Source organism: Rattus rattus, chromosome 2 (genome assembly GCF_011064425.1).
Source record: "Rattus rattus isolate New Zealand chromosome 2, Rrattus_CSIRO_v1, whole genome shotgun sequence".
In the NCBI taxonomy this organism is placed as follows: Eukaryota; Metazoa; Chordata; class Mammalia; order Rodentia; family Muridae; genus Rattus; species Rattus rattus.
Genome location: NC_046155.1, coordinates 78873513 through 78892824, shown reverse-complemented (window position 1 = coordinate 78892824; position 19312 = coordinate 78873513). Strand labels below are relative to the sequence as shown.

Here is a 19312-nt window from a genome sequence, read left to right as displayed (position 1 = left end):
ATTCCCTTCTTTGAAAATTCGAAAAATGCACCCCCGTCGGTTCTAGGTTTCTATTCTATAAGTTGAAGACTTTTTTTTTTTCTGTTGTTCATTTGACATTTATTCAACCCCTGTATTGAGGCACAAATATGCCAGGCTTGGTCTTAAATATGGAAATATATTCATGGTTTAATCCACAGCGATCCAACAAATCCTTTATTCTCTGACAGCGTCTTTGGGAGACCGGAGTTACTTCCGACCCAGACTGGGCTCCAGAATTTGCAAACATCAGCGGTCAGCTCTGTGCCAAACACAAGGTAAGAGTAGGACACATCTCTTAAGATGCTGCTGGTGGTGATGATGGTCCATTCTCACCAGCAGCTTTGGAGGAGCTCAGGGTATGCAGTCTGTTGGGAGGGGAATTGGTAAGCGCTGGTACAGCAGCCATCACAGTGATGAGACTTGTGCGTGGGTGGAATTAGCTGTTCACCCACTTTGGGACCGCGGCCGCTTGAGCGCCCCTTTTAGACCGGACTGGTGGGACGGTCCGCCTCCCCCTCTATCCCGACGCCCATAGATTCTCCGGTTCGCCGCGTAGCCTCAGGTTCCACGCAGGGAGTCACAAAGCGCCGGGTCACGTGGGCGGGCCAGTGCGCTTTGTGACGCAGACGGTCCCGCCCCCGGCCCGCCTATCGGCGCACGCCCAAGCCCCGCCTCGCCTGCGCGGCCCTTGCAGTCCCTGCTTAAGAGACCCCGGAGTGGGGGCGCTCGCCCGAAGCCAGGCCGCGTCCGCCATAGTGCCTGGCGCGGAGGTGTCGTCGGCGCAGGGTGCGGGCCGGAGAGCAGCCGGGGGGGCAGAACAAAAAAATAATAAAGAGGGAATCCAGCGAAGCCCTCGCCGCCGCCCGACCGTTTCCGGGCTTCCCGACGCGGTCGTGGGCTCAGAGGCGACAGGAGCGGGAGCAGCGCGAGGAGCAGCAAGAGGAAGAGTCGGGCAGCCTCGGTGGTGTCCCCGGGGCCAGCGAAGCCGCCAACCGGGGCCCGGGGTGGTGAGGAAGGGCCTCGCGGCCTAGCTGGGCCCCGCACCGGCTTTGTGTCAGGCGGCGGCGGGGGGGAGGCGGAGCCGAACCGGGCGGCCGCTGGAAGGCCTCTCCTCCGCCGACCGCGCGATCTCGGCCTAGGCCGCGGGCCGCTCGTGGCCTCCGGGGAGCAGGCGCCAGGGTGTGTGTGCGGTGGGGGCCTGGGCCTGGGGACGCCGACGCCGGTCGTCCGGAAGCCGGGAGGAGGCGAGAGGCCGCTCGTGGACTCCGGGCCTAGGCCCTCTCCCCGCAATCTTCTCCCGGGGCCTGGGTCACCCCCATCCACGGAGAGAGACTAGCCGGGAGGTGCGGCCGCTATGGACCCCTGACCCCGCGGGGTCATTCGGACTCTAACGTGTGGACTGACCGCTACTGACTGCACCGCCTGCCCCCGTCTCTTGCCGGCCCTTAGCATGAGCGAGTGGGACCCAGCCGGGTGACATTGTGCCGGTTGGCGGATCCTCGATTGCCCCTTTTCCCGTCCTGCTCCTCCCTCATGAAGCGATTCTGAGTACGGGGGGGTTCCGGATTATTGTTCTCACGAACCCCCGCTTGTGGTTGGGGGGTATTTAATCTGAGGCCTTAGGGTCCTTCGTTGTCTTTTGAGTGTTTTGTGTGTGTACATATTTTGCTCTTAAGTTTATAAATATACATATATTGAGAGTGTCCACGTCTCCTCGCTGAACCTTAGGAATCCTTTGCCACAATGTCCTGTGTGCACTATAAATTTTCCTCTAAACTCAACTACGACACCGTCACCTTTGATGGGCTCCATATCTCCCTCTGCGACTTAAAGAAGCAGATTATGGGGAGAGAAAAGCTGAAAGCTGCCGATAGCGATCTGCAGATCACCAACGCGCAGACGAAAGAAGGTAAGAGGCACATGGGCCGCAGCTATTTATTGGGTCGAGATGGGTATTGTACGTTGCTTGTTACAGGCATAACTTCCATTCTTACCCGTTGTCATACACAGCGTTTCATTGATAGCCAAAGATTGAAGTACCCGATCTTGGAGTTTAACTGGCCTTCTGAATGATGGGATCGGTCTTTACTAGCAGGCTGATTCTTCTCAAAATGTCGCCCCCTCCTCCTCTTTAACTGTGGGGATGGATTGAAAAGAGAAAGGGATTGTTTTCATCTAAGTCTGTTGGGTGTTTGCTTTGTGACTTTCCCTAACTTGTTTTCATCAGGAGAGGAGAGCCTGTGTAAGGTTTCCCACTTGTTAAGGCAGCAGTAGTTACCTGTTTTGGAGCTGATGACAATTTGCATGCCCCCTTTTACTTATTTATATGGGGTTGCTTGTGGAAAAGCCATTTTTGAGGATTTAATTAGTGTTGGAATTGGTTTTGTATTATAAAATGTTCTGAGGTGAACACTCTGGAGGTGTAATTCCAGAATTCGAGATATTGACTCAGAAGTTGAATTCTGTAACCCAGATTGGCCTCCAACCCCAACAACTCCATGTTTGAGCTCCCCAAGTGTGTGGGGAATGAGGGTGTTAGACTACACTTTAACTGGAACAATTCAGCAAAGTTTCAAAGTGCAAGGCCTTGGGTTCTTTCCCCAGCACTGTGTGTGTGTGTGTGTGTGTGTGTGTGTGTGTGTGTGTGTGTGTGTCTGAAAAAGAGTGCTACTGTATGTGAATATAAGTAAGCCGCTGATTATAATACTTGAGTTCTTCATTTTAAAAGTAATAATGGGGTCTCTTTCTGAGATAGTTTTTCTGTGTAGCTCTGTCCTGGAACTCAGATCCACCTGCCTCTGCCTGCCTAGTGCTGGTATTAAAGGTGTGCACCACCTTGAACTCAGAGATCCTCTTGCTTCTGTGGCTGAGTGCTGAAGTCAAAGGGGTGCACCACCACCCCTTAAAACATATTGGTGCTGGGACTTGAATGGTGGTGATGTCACAGTCACCTTCTTACTCTGAGCTTGGTTTGGTTTCTTTTTCTCAGACGATGCTCGCTGAATGCTCTCTAGTAGATTAGACTTGTGACATTCATTGATAGTATGGGAAGAAATGGAGTTCTATCTGGAGTTTTGTTTATGACATGGTCTTACTTAGTGGCATGGACTTCTCTATTTAGATCAGGCTAGCCTCTGACTCACAGATCAGCTTTCCTCTGCCTCTTGAGTGCTGGTATCACAGACTGCTCCACCAAGCTAAATTTGATAGGTGTGGAGTTGTTTGTTTGTTTGTTGTGGTGTTTTGGGGTGTGGCCTCATCTCAGTCTCAATGACCTGTAGTTTGGTAGGTCAACCAAATCTTGTCAGGTAGAAGACCAGTTTTTCATTTGTAGTATAGATATAGGTAAATGCTAATCCTAAAAGAGCATTGTCTGTTTCCTTTAAAGTAAATACATTTTAGATCATTGTCTTTTTCGGTAATATCTCTCTACTTAGGAAGAAAGGTTGCTTATGGTATAAGTAGCTAAGAAATAACTCTTTAAAAAGTCCACAAAGCAGCACATTGATGTATATAAAACACATGGCTTCTTTAAGAGTTTTTGGCTACATTGCTATATAAATGCATCTTTATGAAAGGAAAGATAGTATAAATGAAGTCAGGATATTGGGCATTGAATTATCATCTACACAGGTTTCATTTTTATTACAATTTATACAATTGAATCATTTGAAGCTAGGATTTTTCCATCTTGCTGCCAACCAACATTTAAAGGCAGCTTTTAGACTGGAATAAGTTGTGACTGAAAAATTCTTGTCCATAAATTGACATTATGTGACTTTGCATTATTTTTCTAGTTCCGGACATATCCGAAACCTAAAGTACAGGGAAGTTCTTTGCCTCACAGCAAGTTTTCTTCTCTGTGCTGCCCTTAATTGAAGAAGGTTTTATGTTAGGTTAGTTAAGAAAAGAGTTGTGAGAGCTTTCTTTGTTATATGCACTCAGATTAGGGTAGGGCATTGGGAGGGATACAGAAACTTAAGGAACTGGAGAGATGGCTCAGTTCTTAGAGTACTTACTCTTCTTGCATAAGACCCCACTTGTGTTCCCAGCACCCACATAGGAACTCAAAACTTACTGTCTGTTCCCTGGGGCCCTGATGATGACTTCTGGCTTCACAGACACTAGACATGCTTGTAGGCACAGAGATAGGCCCACTTTAAAAGGCAGTTGGTTTAGAGTCGTCTAGTGAATTAAGGGTTGCAAAATAAATGCTTGGGATACTTAGAATTTTTTAGATTGCCTAGATTCTAGGCCCTAGAAGAAAACATTAAACTGGACGATTTTAGTGAGTTTAAATTACTGATATACCATGTTTCTGTAAAAAAACATTCTTTTAGCTATAGAAATCTGTCAGGTATCAAGGACCATGAACAATTGGTAAAACTAAAATGTTTGTGTCAGAGTTCTGTTTTGGACTTAATTCTGCTTGTTTCTAGACTGTTTTACAATGAATCCCAAATGGTCTTTGAATAAAACTTTTGGAGGCTAGGCTTACCACCAAAAGTACACTGACCCTCCCTTCTATCTAGGAACTTTCACGATGAACTTGGTTGATTTGGGAGCTAAGTATGAAGGGTTTTTTTTTTTTTAGTCCTACTCTAGCTATCTATTCCTCAAATTCATCTTGTTTTTCATTCTATCCACTTCTCAGTCTTTAGACAAACGTACACTGGTAAGCCTTTTTGTTTTTTCCTTCCTGGTGCAAAGTCAAGTGCTTTATCACTAAACTAAATTTCCAGCCCCTGATCCTTTCCGAATCTAAAGGAACTGCTTGTTCAGGATTTATATGTCAGATACTCTTGGGCTTAGGAAACCATGTAAATGCAAGTGCTATAATCCAGCTGGAACCTTATATTTGAGGGGTGTTGGGGCACCTGACCTTATCACTATAGTTCAGCACTGTGCTGATCAAATTAGTCATTTGTTCTAACTAGATCTTGCTGTATGTAATCTAGGTTAGCCTTGAACTCAATAGCAATCCTCCTGCTTCAGCCTCCTGGGTATTGGAATTGCAAGCATGTTATCACTCCATCTGACTAATAAGTTGTCTTTGAAAAGTTTTGTGAATACACTTGAGGGGTTGTTACATGTAAAGAAGCAGCCAAATATTTGACACTCTTTAGTTTGAGTTTATTATTAGACTTAAAATACCCCAATTTTTTGCTTCCAATTTTTCTTACTCATCTTGCTTGGGATTTGGAAACTGTCCAAGATAATGATAGTCTTACCTGCCTACATCTAGAAAATTGCATCATTCTTGATTGGATGCCTGTGAAATATAGTCAACAGCTGAAAGAACTCTTGCTTGGGCAATTTGCTGTAGAACAAGGAATAACTAAATGCTTGATGGCCAAAAGTAGTAAAATTGATAAACATTAAAAGCCTGAAATATGTAAAATAATTGAAGGCAGGAAAAATGAGCCATTTTGTTTTAGGTTGTAGGATTAAGGGAGATTTTTGAATCTCTTAAATTGTTTGCTTGATAATTTTACTCATTCCTTCCTTAACAACTTTTTACTATACTTAAAGTCCACTTAATTTCATTCTTACAGAACTATTGTAATTATAGAATAGACAAATGTTACTCATTCCTCTTGATTTACTCAAAAAGTAATATCCACTTGCCAAAGCTGTGAACATAGAAATTTATGCATAGTTCTTCTTTCTCCATCGCAATGTTCATACCAGGAGCAGCCTCCACAGCATTGTTACTAATGCTGGCTGTCACTGGACCATAAAGTGGCCTTCTTAGTCACTCACCCAGTTTCTGTTCAGTTTGTCTCCTATGCAAATGTAAATTGTCATCACTTGTCGGAAAATCCACCAGTGATTTCCTTGTTTTACATGGAAATAGTATAAGTCAGTATACAGCTTATACTTGTTTTATATCATTGCTTGATTTCCTTTAACATTGCAGTCTTCTTTGTGTCTTGTTTTTCCTTACATTGCTCTCTCCTGAGTAACTACTGTTCCTCTCCTTTGCTTATGTGTGTGTCTGGCTGGCTTGTCATTCTTTCCATTTACAAACTTAAGTCCTTCAGAGGGACTTTGTTTAGAACAACATTCTATCCAAAGTGTTAGCCTCTGTCCATTCTTTAATTTTAAAAACAATAGGTTTTAATTTCATGTTTAACCGGCCTTTTCTAGTAGTAAGCTACATGAGAACAGGGGTCATAATATTTAGCTCATGTTTAAGGACTTGGGAGGTACACTCATTTCAAGTAACCCCGTAGTTTGCATGTTAAGCATTACTTGGTTAAATGAGCTGGGAAGTAGCTTAGTCTTAGGAAATTGAGTTTCACAAAGTCCATTCTAGAGCCAAGGATCTGACTAACCATATTGTATCGGTTAAAGGAACTCACTTAGGATTGGGATATTTCTTTTAACAGTAGTTCCTAGTTGCAAGAAACATGGATTTTGGTGTTCTTGTATTGTAAGCTCACTTCATAAAATTGATGTTTGGTTGACGTTTTCCCATTTCATAAAACTTATATCCCTGAATAGAAGTTTGATTCTCTGTTTACAGAATATACTGATGATAATGCACTCATTCCTAAAAATTCATCTGTAATTGTCAGAAGAATTCCTATTGGAGGTGTTAAGTCTACAAGCAAGACATATGTTATGTGAGTATAAAAACTCATGTAGTTATAAAAATGTCCTATTTTAAAGGTTTTGAAACATTTTACTAATGTTAAAATTTTATCATGTTAATCATGAAAACTGCAACAGGAGTTCGATAGCTTCTTTTTCTTCTATGTTTCCTCCTGGCTAAGTCGACATAGTTCATAGTTAAGGGAGCTATTACTAAGAAACATTTTTGCTTCATAGGGAGTGTTTTCACCACAAAAATGATTGAGTTATAGAGGTCTGTTTTAGATATTTTGACAGCATTACTGGTATTAAGTAATGCCAACATAAGCTTTTTATCAATAAGAGGTTTTGGCTCAAAGGCCATAGAGTATGAGTCAGGTTCATATTTGACTTCATTTATTGCCTCAAACTAGTGGGACTTTGAATAAATTATTCTCATCTCAGAATTTCTCTATAGTAGGGTTATGAATTTAACTGGCAACACTGCTCAGAACATTTGTCCACCTCCTGTTGGCAATAAGTACAAAGTAACAGAATCACAATTGCTTATATAGCACATTTTTCTTAAATAATAAGCAATCTGAAGATGTTTTAAGATACAGAATATTGCAGAGTTTATAATGAAAGTTCATACTATTTTCTGTAAATGATTTGAACATCCTTTTATCTATGGTGGATGAGAGTAAGAATTCTACATCCAATTTTATATTTATGGGGATAAATAGGTAGGGATAGCTGTCCCTCAGTCTTGTCTATGAGGAATTAAGTAGTGCTTGGCATAGGATGAGTACTTATTACTAAAATAAAGTTAGAGCAGTCTCGAGTATTTTTTTTTTAAAGATTTATTTATTTATTTTGTATATGAGTACACTGTAGCTGTCTTCAGACACACCAGAAGTGGGCATCAGATCCCATTACAGATGGTTGTGAGCCACCATGTGGTTGCTGGGATTTGAACTCAGGACCTCCAGAAGAGCAGTCAGTGCTCTTAACTGTTGAGCCATCTCTCCAGCCCCAGTCTCGAGTATTTTAGAACTTGTATTTATTAAAGAGACAAAACTATATCCTTACCAATTCCTCTTTATTATTAATTCAGTACTGAGGATTAAACCTAGTCCCTTGCTTGTATTGAGCATTCTACTATTGAACCACATCCATAGATCTTTTTCTCCTTCAGTTTTTCAAGACAGACCCATCCTCTTGCTAAGTCACTCAGGCTGGTGGTGGTAGATTTGAATCTATAGCTCTTATGACCTTGAATTTGATGCCCTGCTGCCTTAGCCCCATGAGTAGCTAAAATTACAGTTTTTCACTGGGCATGGTCATCTCAAAGTTTTATATTGACAGCAGAACTATAATACATAAATAAGGTAGAATTATTTTCTATGTCTTAGCTTGAAATTACACTTGCCATGTGGTTTTTTTGTTTTTTTTTTTTTTTTAAACATATAACAAGCAGGGTGTAGTGGCATATGTCTTTAATCCTAGTGGCATATCCTTTAATCCTGTTCAGGAAACAGAAGCAAGTGGATCTACATAGCAAGCTTGGTCTACGTAGCAAATATCAGGACATCCAGGGCCATATAGCTATATAGAACGACTTTGTCTTTTAAAAAATGAAATAACTAAATAACAAACATTTCATCTCTGAAATTCTTTTGGTACTTAAAAACTCTAGAGAAAAGGAGTTTTTGAAGTTCATGCCATGAAGGTGCTTCAAATAAAATTGCTTAATTTTTATGTAGAATTTTTATTGATAATGTTTGCCTCATAAAATGCTCAGTTTCAGCAAATGATAGAAAGTTCGTTATTTTTGTCAGCAGTTCAAAATTATGTGTGAACTTAGGTGCTGTCATTTTTTCTCTACAGTAATCTTTAGGATGACCTCACTTCTGATTCCCCTTCTAGTTTATTTAGGCTAAAGAAACTTTGGGTTTGTTTATCTGCTCTTCTAGCAACAATTTGTCCAATTATACTTAAGCATGAAATGGATTTTAAAATATTTTCAGACTATGTTGTATTTTCCAGACACCTTAAATTTTGTTAAATACTTGCTTATTGTTTTGAAATGTTTATCTAGTTTTGAGACACAGTCTGTGTATATAGCCGTGGCTGTCCTAGAACTTACAAAGGTCCACCTGCCTCTGCCTTCTGAGTGTTGAAATTTAAGGTGTATGCCACCACTACCATCTTTAAAATATATTTTAAATTAAAATAATCATTATCCTATCTGGATTTGAAAGCTAGTTTTGAGCACTGCAGTCTATCAGAGATCTCATTTATAAACATATCAGCAGTGCTTTGCTTAAGAAATTGGGTATGTAGAAATTTATATCTTGGTTTACAAAAAAAAGGAAAGACTACTTTTTAAATCCATTATAAGTAAAACACAAAGTTTATAAGTACAGTACCTTTCCGAAGTGATATGTTATAACTGATAAGTCTCTTAAAATTCCTCAATATGAATTTTTTAGAAAGTATGAATGTATCTTAAACAATTTGGAAGTAGTAAATAGTGATTAAAGTTGCTTATTTAGTATATCAGAAATTATGTTAAAGCTTTTTTAATCAAAAGAAAATTATATTCCTAAGGATGTAAGTTTAGAGCTATATATTAATATTTATTAGTCATACATGGTAATGTACACATTCCAGCACTTGTGAGGAAGAGGCAAGAGGATCTGGCCTTACTGTATAGTGAGTTCAAGGCTGGCCTAGGCTAAAGGAGACTGCAAACCCACACATATGCATACACATACATACATATGTATATGAAATTCATAAATAGCTAATGTTAGTTTTTGTTTCTGTTTTATTTTTTAGAAGTCGAACTGAACCAGTGATGGGAACTACAAAAGCAGTATGTAAAAACACAATCACCCTTTTTCTACACAATTGCTTTTACCTTTATAGCGTTTCAGTGAAGTAACTCACTTAGAACACCCACTGACCATAGCGCCCACTGTAAACAAATTGTATTTTGATGACAGTTCAGTTGAATATGGATATATATGTGGTATAATTTGCAGTTACTCTGTAGAAATGGGTAATTTGTACCCTTTACTGTTTCATATTAAATATGACAGCACTCTCCCTATATGACACTGTTGTACAGTAATGTATGATCCTTTTTAGATGATGTAGGTTTAACACTGAAGAACATGACAACATGTTCTGCATCTGTCTGTCTATAGTTAGCATTTTGTATGTATGTACAGGCTGTTTTGTGCTTTTTGTTTCTTGCAATAAAAAATTGTTTTGGAGTGTATATTTTGCCATTTCCACGTTGTTTCACTTAGTTTACTAGGTTTTTTTCCTTGCCTAATTGATGGCTTTCAGAAATGGATTAGCACCATGCAGAACTTACATTATTTGATCCTTTCTTCAAGTGCAAACACATAGAAGAGAGCTTTTGAGAGACCTCTGATGCAGCTTTAGACTCAGTCTTGCTTTATTTATTTGGTGCCTTTGAGCACCGGTCCTTTGTGTACCCGTGTACTATACAGAACAGACTGAAATTGCGTCTCCACCACCCAGACTGCATAAACATGCCAGTGATTCTCATGGTTTATACAGTTCATACACAAGCTAGTCTGTTCAAAGTAGAAAGTTTCCCTTTCTCAGAAGATACTAAACTGCTTCACTAGTTACAGATTATTGAAAGCTGTATCTTATCAAAAGCAACCCTGTTAACTGGGGTAACATCTTTTTATAACTACAGGTTAACCCAAAGTGTGACACTATTTTGACTTTGAGCTTTTAAGTAAAAGCACCACTTCTAAATTGTGGGACAGGTGTAGAACACAGGGCTGTTTTAATTGGGGTCTATAAATTTAATGGTTCTCTATAAACATTTTGCTGCTCAGGCTTAATTAATACTTGTACACAAAACACAGTATTTGAAATCTTCATTTAGAAGTCAGGGGTATTGCTTGCTATTTCATTTTACTCTTTTTAAAATAATACTGACGTTTGTGTATGAGGCATTTCACTAACCTTGAATCATTGGATCTTAAACATGATAAGTAGAATATCTCAACTTTGAACTTGTTCTCTACAGTATATGGGCTATAGTTCCTGTCTAACTAAATACAGTGATTCAAAGATTAAAAGTCAGTGTTTCGGGAGTTTTCCCCACTTTTGGATAAATGAGTTTTTTGGGGGGAGGGGGTTGTTTTTTTATTCTTTGGGTTTTTTGTTTTTTAAAGCATAATGCTGTAAAAACTGTCCAAGTTTCTGTTTTGCTGGTGATTGGTTTAAAACTGATTTTTATGTATCCAAATGCTAGCACAAATTAGAAAACTGTCCCGGTGACTGTAGTAGCTAATGTAACACATTTGTATAAACTTCTTATATAGTATTTAAATTAATTCAGATGAAATTTTATTTCTTGAAAATAATTATTTCCTTTTTGTTTATTAGCATGTGTATAAACACAAGTCACATGTTCATAAATAAAGTTAACATTCTTTTAGCCTTGTGTGTTCCCTGGCATGTCTGTATTACATTTATAAAAAGTTTATGGTAAGCTTATTCAGATTTCTCTTCCTTTGAGTGCCTTAAACAGTTTTAATTTTAGATAGAATTAAGTGAGATGGAGACATAACATAATCTGTTGTCTCTCTTTTTTTGCTTGGTTGCTGCTTTGTTGACATTCAGGATCACGGAAACATGTTCACTGACTAGTACTCATAACTTAGGAATAAGGATGGTTTAGGTATACATATTAACAAGCAAAATAGAGATCCTGGACAACATTTTAAAATTGTGATTAGGAAGAGTATGTTCATATACTTGGGATTTTTTTTATTTTGAGATTGGATCTTGTAGCTCAGGCTAGCCTCTGTATAGGAGGCTACCCCCCTGAGCGCTCGAGTTTTGCCTCACCTCCCATGTACTGGGATTGTAGGCTTGTACCATTATGCTCAACTTTGTTTTTTTGTTCTTTTGTTTGTTTGTTTTTTTAAGACACCAAGGTCTTGCCGTTTAGCAACTCTAGCTGGTCTGGTACTTGATATGCAGCCTAGGCCAGCCTTGAACTCATGGCAGTCCTCCTGCCTCAGCCTTGCAAGGGCTGATATAACAAGTGTGGATCACCACGTATCGTGTTCATTTTTGGTATTTTAAGCCAAGTCTGATAAAGATGACTATCTGTTTATTCCTAAACCTTAGCCATCCTTCCTTCCATGTTGCTCTGGTACTCCGAAGCTAGATGTTCTTGCTAACTAAACATTGTGATTACATTGTTTGGGTTCTTTTAGTTTCATTCAGATATAATTGGCCTAAACAGATTTCCCAGAAACAAGGCCCTAATACAGAAGAGAGTTAATTTCAGTGAGCTCTGTAGTAATCATTTTTTTAAAATCTTATAAATATGGCAGGTTTAACAGAATTTTACTGAGAAGTCACTTTCTATTTATGTTTTAGGAAATAAAAATTCCTAAATTTTTCAGCCAAACTTTGTGAACATTTTTTACTTGTGTCTTAATGCCCTGCTACATTTGCTCTCTTAGTCTATAAGGTCATTAGATAGTATAGAGATTATTTGGTGGGAACACCAAATATGCAGTTTGTGTGGGAAACCACTTTGAACTCAAGAAGTTCATAATAAAAGAAGAGGAAGAAAGTGACAGGGTCAGAATTACGTTAGATTTGATTGCTCCAGCAACTGTTAATCAGACCCTTGTCTGAGTAATTCCTGGTGATTTAAAATGTAGCCCTGTACAAAGAAACTTGAGTAGCTTAGACTTTCTTATGGATAAGGATATTTATATTTTTTTCCTAATTTCTGCTTCTTCAGATTAGTCCTTAAAAAATTTTTAGAGGCAGCAAGAAAGCTTTTGCTTGTGTATTTTTAGTTATACATTAGAAATGTAAGCTTGGTACACAGTGAACCCTACAGTCCGTAAGTGTGGAACAAAGAACATCTGTTTAAATAAACATCCCAGTAATACTCATCAGACTGAACCCAGACATCTGTAAGATTTATTTTGAGGCAGAGTCTTGCCACGTAGGTCATGCTGACCTCAAGCCCACTCTGTAGCCCAGCTCTGGAACTTATGGTTCTCTTGCTTCAGCTTCATAGGCAGGTACCACCATGGCTAGCTAAGATGCATCTTAAATTTAGCTAATACAATTCCTGCATTTATTGAATTTGTTCTAGAGTGGATATTGGCAAAGGACTTCATAATGAATCTTGTTGTATTTCAGTTTTTGTGTTATAGAAGGATATTTGAAAACATTTTCTTTGAGACAGATATCCTATTGAGTCTGTCCATCCCAAAGAATTCTCACCAGAAACATGAGAAACTTATAACATTGAATAAGACACTAAATAAGGAGATTTAGGGATATTTTATCCAGAAGTTAATTACTAAAAATGCCTTTGCAGATAAGCACCTTAAAAAAATCATTTAATGAGATCAAGTGAAGGAGCTTTAAAAATATTAACGTCTTAAAATACATTTTAAAAGCCCTCTTGTGTCCTTAATATATTCTTGCCCAATTGACTTCTCCAAATACTAAAATCTATCATTGTGTATGACAGCTCTTTGATGTTTTCCCAGGTTACCTTTTTGGTTTCTTTTCTGTTTTTCCTTTTTCTTTCTTTGGGGGTGTGTGTTTGGGGGTGGAGTTCGCTTAGCAGTCTTTTGCCTTGATAAAGAAACCTGTGGTTTCTTGACAAGAGGAGCTGTTGTTACTCTTGGATAGGGAGACAGACAGACTGAGCAGTTAATGTTGAAAACGGAAAACAGTAGGGATTGCCTGGGAGATGTTACCTTCATAGCAATACCTGGGCCCTAAAGAGCTGCTTGTTTTTACAATTACAGAAAAAAATAAGATTATTTTAAAAAAAAATTCTCTTGCACTGTACATTGTTGTGAGCATTATCAAATTTTAGAGATCATAGAAAGACATGGGGTTCGTATCGTCCCCCAACTTTTCACTGTTTTAAGTCCTCCATACATCGTACATAGCCTTTTAAACTAGGTATGAAGTGTAAACAAAAGATAAAATAGCTTGAGCATATTTTCAGGTTTCAAACAAAATTTAACAGTCTTAAGAGAAGTAAGAAAATGCCCAGTATTTGACATTAAGTGACTTTAGGGGCTAAATAATCACTTTCAGTTGTTTTCAGTGTGGAACTTGAATGTGTGTTTAATTTTTTGTGAACAGATTGATGACTCTTCTGCGTCTATTTCTCTGGCCCAGCTTACAAAGGTATATATATATATTCTTGAAAATATAAGTCTTTATAACATTTTAAACATGTGAAACTTTTTTTAAAAGATGGGTGGGGGAGGATTATTTTGTGAATGCATTGTACATATTGTTACGGCCATGCTGGCCTGAGAAGATAGAGGGGATAACTTGGTCAGCCCCTGGATAAGGTTCATCTTCAAGACTGAAGAAACACAAGAAGCTACACTTAACCATTTTTCCCCCCTTACACCATTTTGTTTAATTAGACACTGGAAACTAACATAATTCTGGAGGAATTCCCTGGTTTTGGCTGTGAATTATGTGGACTTCTTTTAGAATAGCCAAAACAGAAGATTTCCTTTACATGGACGATCGTGCTTAATTCTTGAAATTTTTAATTGATCCCACCAAGGTCAATATTTTAAATGTGGTACAGTTGTTTCTTTATGCTTTAGACTTGTAGTCTGTCTGCATTAGAACAATTTAAACAACCTAATTTGTTTGAACACAGACTACGTGAATTGTGTATACTTGTGAAGCTGTTTGCAGGAATATGAGTGTGTATGTTTGGCAGAGGGTCACTTTGTTACCTCCTTCAATCACTGTATACACCATGTTGTTTGACAAGGTTGCTTGCACTTATGCTCCATACTGTGTATCTTCTGTGTGCTGAAAGCACGAGTGGTGGATCCTTTTTTCTTTTTTTTAAGACTATATTTTAGATTGTAGAATGTGTCTTTAGAAGAACAGAACAGGTAGAATTGAGGGCTCAAAAGGATTCCCAAAAATCTTTTTTCCCCTACTATCAAGAAATGTAAAGTCCAATTTAATAGCCAACTTCAGAAAAGAAAATGGGACGTTATCTTTTAGTGATATCCCTGTCTTATCCTTGACTTAGTCGTGGGTTCTTTTTTCTAGGATGTATCCTTAAAAGATGTCCTGATAACAAATTGCTACTTAAACTCTAGTCCTAAGAAAACTAAACACCAAAGTAATGATCCTAAATAGTGTGGCTGAGCCATCTTACCATTTTCTAGTGTAAAGTGGTTTAGCACAGAGGTCACCTCTTTGGCAGCTTATAGTAGATGCTATTTTATGTGTTGTAAGGGTTGAGTGTCGTTCTTTTCTACTATTGTTAATTGGCTGGGAGGAGTCGGGAAGGTTTGGAAGTTTGGGTTCTTCTTTTTTTTTTAATCTATTTGTAAAATAATGTTTAGGTTCAAACAAATTAGTTGAACATCTGTAATCAGTTTTCTGTAAATGTTAATGTTGTTCCAAGTTCTGTTAATATTAAGCATTCTGTGTATTTAAAATTACAATAAAATGTTAAAACTGGTTGCTTGTTTTGTGGATGAATGTAAAGATAAACCCGAGTGAGTGAGTGGCTGGTATGAGCAGTAGATGCTTGAATATCCAGGTTACTAGAAAATCACTCCCTTAGACCCTGTTTATATCCAGACTTATATTTATTAAAAATAAAAGTTCATAAGGCTTATCCATAGTTTAAATTTTTGAATGCTTAATGCATACCTTTGAACTTAATGTACAATCAGACACCACTAACCAAAAAGCCTTGTAGTGTGTAGTAATGTTATTTACCCCACCCCTACCTTCCAAGTTCTAAATGTAAATTATAGTCTCAGTGCTGTGATACTTGAAATCTTTTAAATGTTTGACATGTGTTTTCTCTTTTGCCTTAATCTCACCTGGCCTTTAATGTAAGGTACAGACAAGGTCTAAGGTTTGAGTCCCCCAAGAAGGACTTGTGCAGCCTCCCTTGCTCCCCTGGACAGCATAGTGATGTCAGAATGCCCAGTGCCTACTATTGAGCACAACCCACTTAGATAGATGCTGCTCTGTGTAGAATGCGTGTGTTGTCTTTGCTGTGTGGTCTTAATGTGTTTCTAATGTGTGTGTCAAATAATTACCTGTTAAACAGACTGCCAATCTGGCTGAAGCCAATGCTTCTGAGGAAGACAAAATTAAAGCAATGATGTCGCAATCTGGCCATGAATACGACCCAATCAAGTAAGTTTATAAATATTTTTATGTTAGTAGGAACTTTGGGGTGTTTCTGCCCCCACAATCAGAAGCATTATTTTCCTAAGCGTCTATGTACATATGAATTATTTTTCCTTTTCAGTTACATGAAGAAAACTCTAGTAGGCCCGCCACCTCCGTCTTATACCTGTTTTCGTTGTGGTAAACCTGGTCATTATATTAAGAATTGCCCAACAAACGGGGTAAGTTCCATGTAGAAACTGATATGTGTTGTTATTCTTAGAGTCATCTCTTAACTGTATTTACCATGGTCAAGCTCCCCTTTAATCTGGTAGATGAGCACAACTTCTGGAGTCCAGGCTGCCAGGTCCAAGGCTGTCTTGTTGAATAGAGCATGTTCCTTGTCCCTAAGTCTCATTTTCTCTGAAATAGAGGCGATTAGTACTTAGCTCACATGGCAATTCTGAGAACTAACTGAGTTCCTGTGTATGAGGCATACAAGTCAAAGTCAGTGAGAAGCACTGTGTGAGGTGTGCACAGACATTACTAAAGACTGTTTTGTCTTCCTTTCCTCTTGCTTCCTCCGTATAGGATAAGAACTTTGAATCTGGTCCTAGGATCAAAAAGAGCACTGGAATTCCTAGAAGTTTTATGATGGAAGTGAAAGATCCTAACATGAAAGGCGCAATGCTTACGAACACTGGAAAATACGCAATACCGACTATAGATGCGTAAGTATGCAGCTAGCTGTGACCTGTGGGGACCAGGCAGTCCCAGGGTATAGTGTTTCACACTTGGGCTAATAACTTGGCTACTTGGTTTCCTTGGGAAGTTTCCATTCCAGAATTGTTCATCTCCACATGTTACATGTCTGTGTTAATTCTGAGAGGCTGCAGTCTGCTCCATTTATGCAAATTTCAAATGAATTTGGGGATTTTTGTCATTAGTGAGTGCCACTTCCCTTGTAGTCTTCTGATTTTTTTTCTTTCTGTCATTTCTTTCTTCCTCATTCTCATACATGCTCCTACATTATCTTAACATAAGCTGTTTCCATTTCCTAAGTGAATAAAACATGTAATCACTGTGAGAAACAAATGTTTAGGAGTGAAAGTGCAGTGAGATACCAAGGCAGTGTAAATGCCAGGCAGGGCTGAAATGCCGAGACTCTGGCTAGGTTTAGCTATACCACGTCATCTTCAGTTACGCTCTGACTTAGTTCACAAACTACTGGGTCAGCCAGCTCTGTACAATGCCTTAGTGTTCTTTCTTTTTCTTCTCTTTTTGAAACAAGTCTTTGGAGTACAAGATAGTCTCAAATATGTGTTCCTCGACCTTCCTTCTATTGTTGGTGTTAATGTATAGGTACCACCAGACCAGTCTTAGAGCCTATTTCTAATATGCTTTCAGACTGTATTTTTAAGCCAGTTTTTTTTCCTTCTTAGTAGGGTTGTGTGTGTGTGTGGTGTGTGTGTGTCTGTGTATGTGTGTCTGTGTATGTGTGTCTGTGTATGTGTGTGTGAGACAGAGACAGAGAGAGAGCGCGCCCCTTTGTGGAGTTGGTTCTCTTGTAACTTTACAGGAAGTCTGGCAAACAGTTTACCTGCTGAGCCGTTTTGTTAGGCTCCTTCTAAGCCAGTATTTGACAAAGGAATAACAGGAAGGTCTGGCAGTCTGGCAGTCAGTGTTTTAGTGTTCTAAAGGTCTGCTCTCAGTAATGTAGTTGGCTGCTGTCTTCACTATCTTCTCCACACAGCTTGAACACAGGTAGATTTTAGGTGTTCCTCTAGGGCGTGATTCTAGATTCTATGCTATGAACCTCCAGTTTTTATTTAGAAATTGTGATAAGATCCTGATTCTGCGTTGTTCAGCTAGCCTTGCAGAGGATCACAAAGTTGAGATCTTAGGACATCCTTTGAGTAACTCCACTTCAGAGGCTGGGTGTCCATGTTCTAAGTGAGAGGTCAGTTCCTCGGCTTTGCACACGACTGTTGAGGCGTCGTGTGGTGAGCAGGCGGGGTTGCTGCTGAACACATGGAGCATTAGGGATGTATGCGTACTCTGATATTCAGATGCTTTCAATAAGAATGATTGTCCTCCACTCCAGCCCCACTCTCAGGCTCTGCTCACTCCTGCCTTCATCAGCCACCATCCTGAGTTTTCTGTGGTTCATCTTATAGCAGTCTGTTGTTATGCTCTATCTGTCTAATTCAGAGACATGTCATAAACGCTATGGAACAATTTTAAATTGCAATTGATTTTTGCAGTCAATTTAAGAGCAGACTGCTTCATCTATATTATGTAAAAGTTCTTAAAGAATAGAAGTTTGTGTTGGAAAAGTTAGCATCACCTGTGAACCCTAACTAATAATAATTCATTGCTTTTGAGTTCTGGGGGAGAAAAGCCCATTTGTGTTAGACACACGGCCTATACTGGGGAGAGATGGGAGCCCAAATATTTTAAATGAAACATTCACTCTTTCCACTGACACCACTGATAAGCAACTCAGACTCTTCTTCTGTTTCTTTTTCTATCCTCTGTTTTCTTCCCCTCCCTCCTTTTTGTTTTTCCCTTTTTTCTTTTCTCTTGGGCAGTGGGAGACTCCTCTTTCACAAATTGGGAACAATGGGGCATAAGCAAATTGATACTTATTTGTGGAATCGTGGTGATGTCTATGGAGCAGCTGCAACACAAATAACACACCTAAGGTACCCTCCTCCATCCAGCCGAGACTGTTCATTTCAGCCCTGAGATGAGCACAGCATGTTCCTAAATGAGACAAAGGTTCCTCTCTAAGAATTCCTATGCTTTACAACTTGGAGTATGGAGAAGTGGGGGGGTTGTAGAAGCAGCAGAGGCAAGTCTCAGAGTAAACTCTGTGTGTGTTCTTAGATATATTTAATTCCCACCACCAGAAAAATCATTTCTACAAAAACACTGGACCCAGAATGTGTAATGATGTGTTCTTTCATATTTGTGTAATGCATTATGATCATTAAATCACGTTTAATTGACTTAAGTAGACTAATCTTTTAAAGTAGTTACAAGCATATCATATAGTCAGGTTGAGGGCCTGGTCATAGATAATACATGGGACATTAGCTTGGTGTCTGCATGGCTGTTACAGAATGCTAGAATGTGGGCGAAGGTGTTTTTGGTCTTTTTGTTTGTTTCTTTGTTTGGTTTTTTTAAAGAAACATTTGGTAAAGGAAAACTTGATTTAGGGTATTCTCTTATTCAAATTCTGTCTATGTCTGGCACATAGAAATACTGGTAACCTAACATGTATCCCTGGCCTTTACTTCCTAGAGTTAAGAATTCTAAGATCCTTTTAGTTTCTTTTAAGCATTTACTTTTAATTATTTGTGATTCTGTTCTGTGTCTATAGTATAGCTATAACTGCCTTCTAGCATCGAAAGACATGTTGGTCTACACAGTCATTGTACTGAAATCATGTGTTGCTGTTATGATACAGTGTACTGAGCATAGAGCA

The 19312-nt window shown here is 39.1% G+C and overlaps 1 protein-coding gene across 4 annotated transcripts in view; it reads left to right on the top strand.

Annotated features, from left to right (window-relative positions):
- The first annotated feature begins 683 nt into the window (after nt 1-683).
- Nucleotides 684-19312, top strand: part of Rbbp6 (RB binding protein 6, ubiquitin ligase) — a 32121-nt gene continuing 13492 nt past the window's right edge. For 2 of the 4 annotated variants that reach the window (XM_032892719.1, XM_032892718.1), the window contains exons 1-8: nt 684-1930; nt 6551-6650; nt 9442-9478; nt 13795-13839; nt 15761-15849; nt 15965-16064; nt 16414-16553; nt 18414-18527. In XM_032892719.1, coding sequence (XP_032748610.1) covers nt 1765-1930; nt 6551-6650; nt 9442-9478; nt 13795-13839; nt 15761-15849; nt 15965-16064; nt 16414-16553; nt 18414-18527 — 791 coding nt within the window. In that variant the 5' untranslated portion in view covers nt 684-1764. The remainder of the gene's footprint in view (nt 1931-6550; nt 6651-9441; nt 9479-13794; nt 13840-15760; nt 15850-15964; nt 16065-16413; nt 16554-18413; nt 18528-19312) is intronic. The other 2 variants (XM_032892721.1, XM_032892720.1) reach the window with 1 other exon arrangement.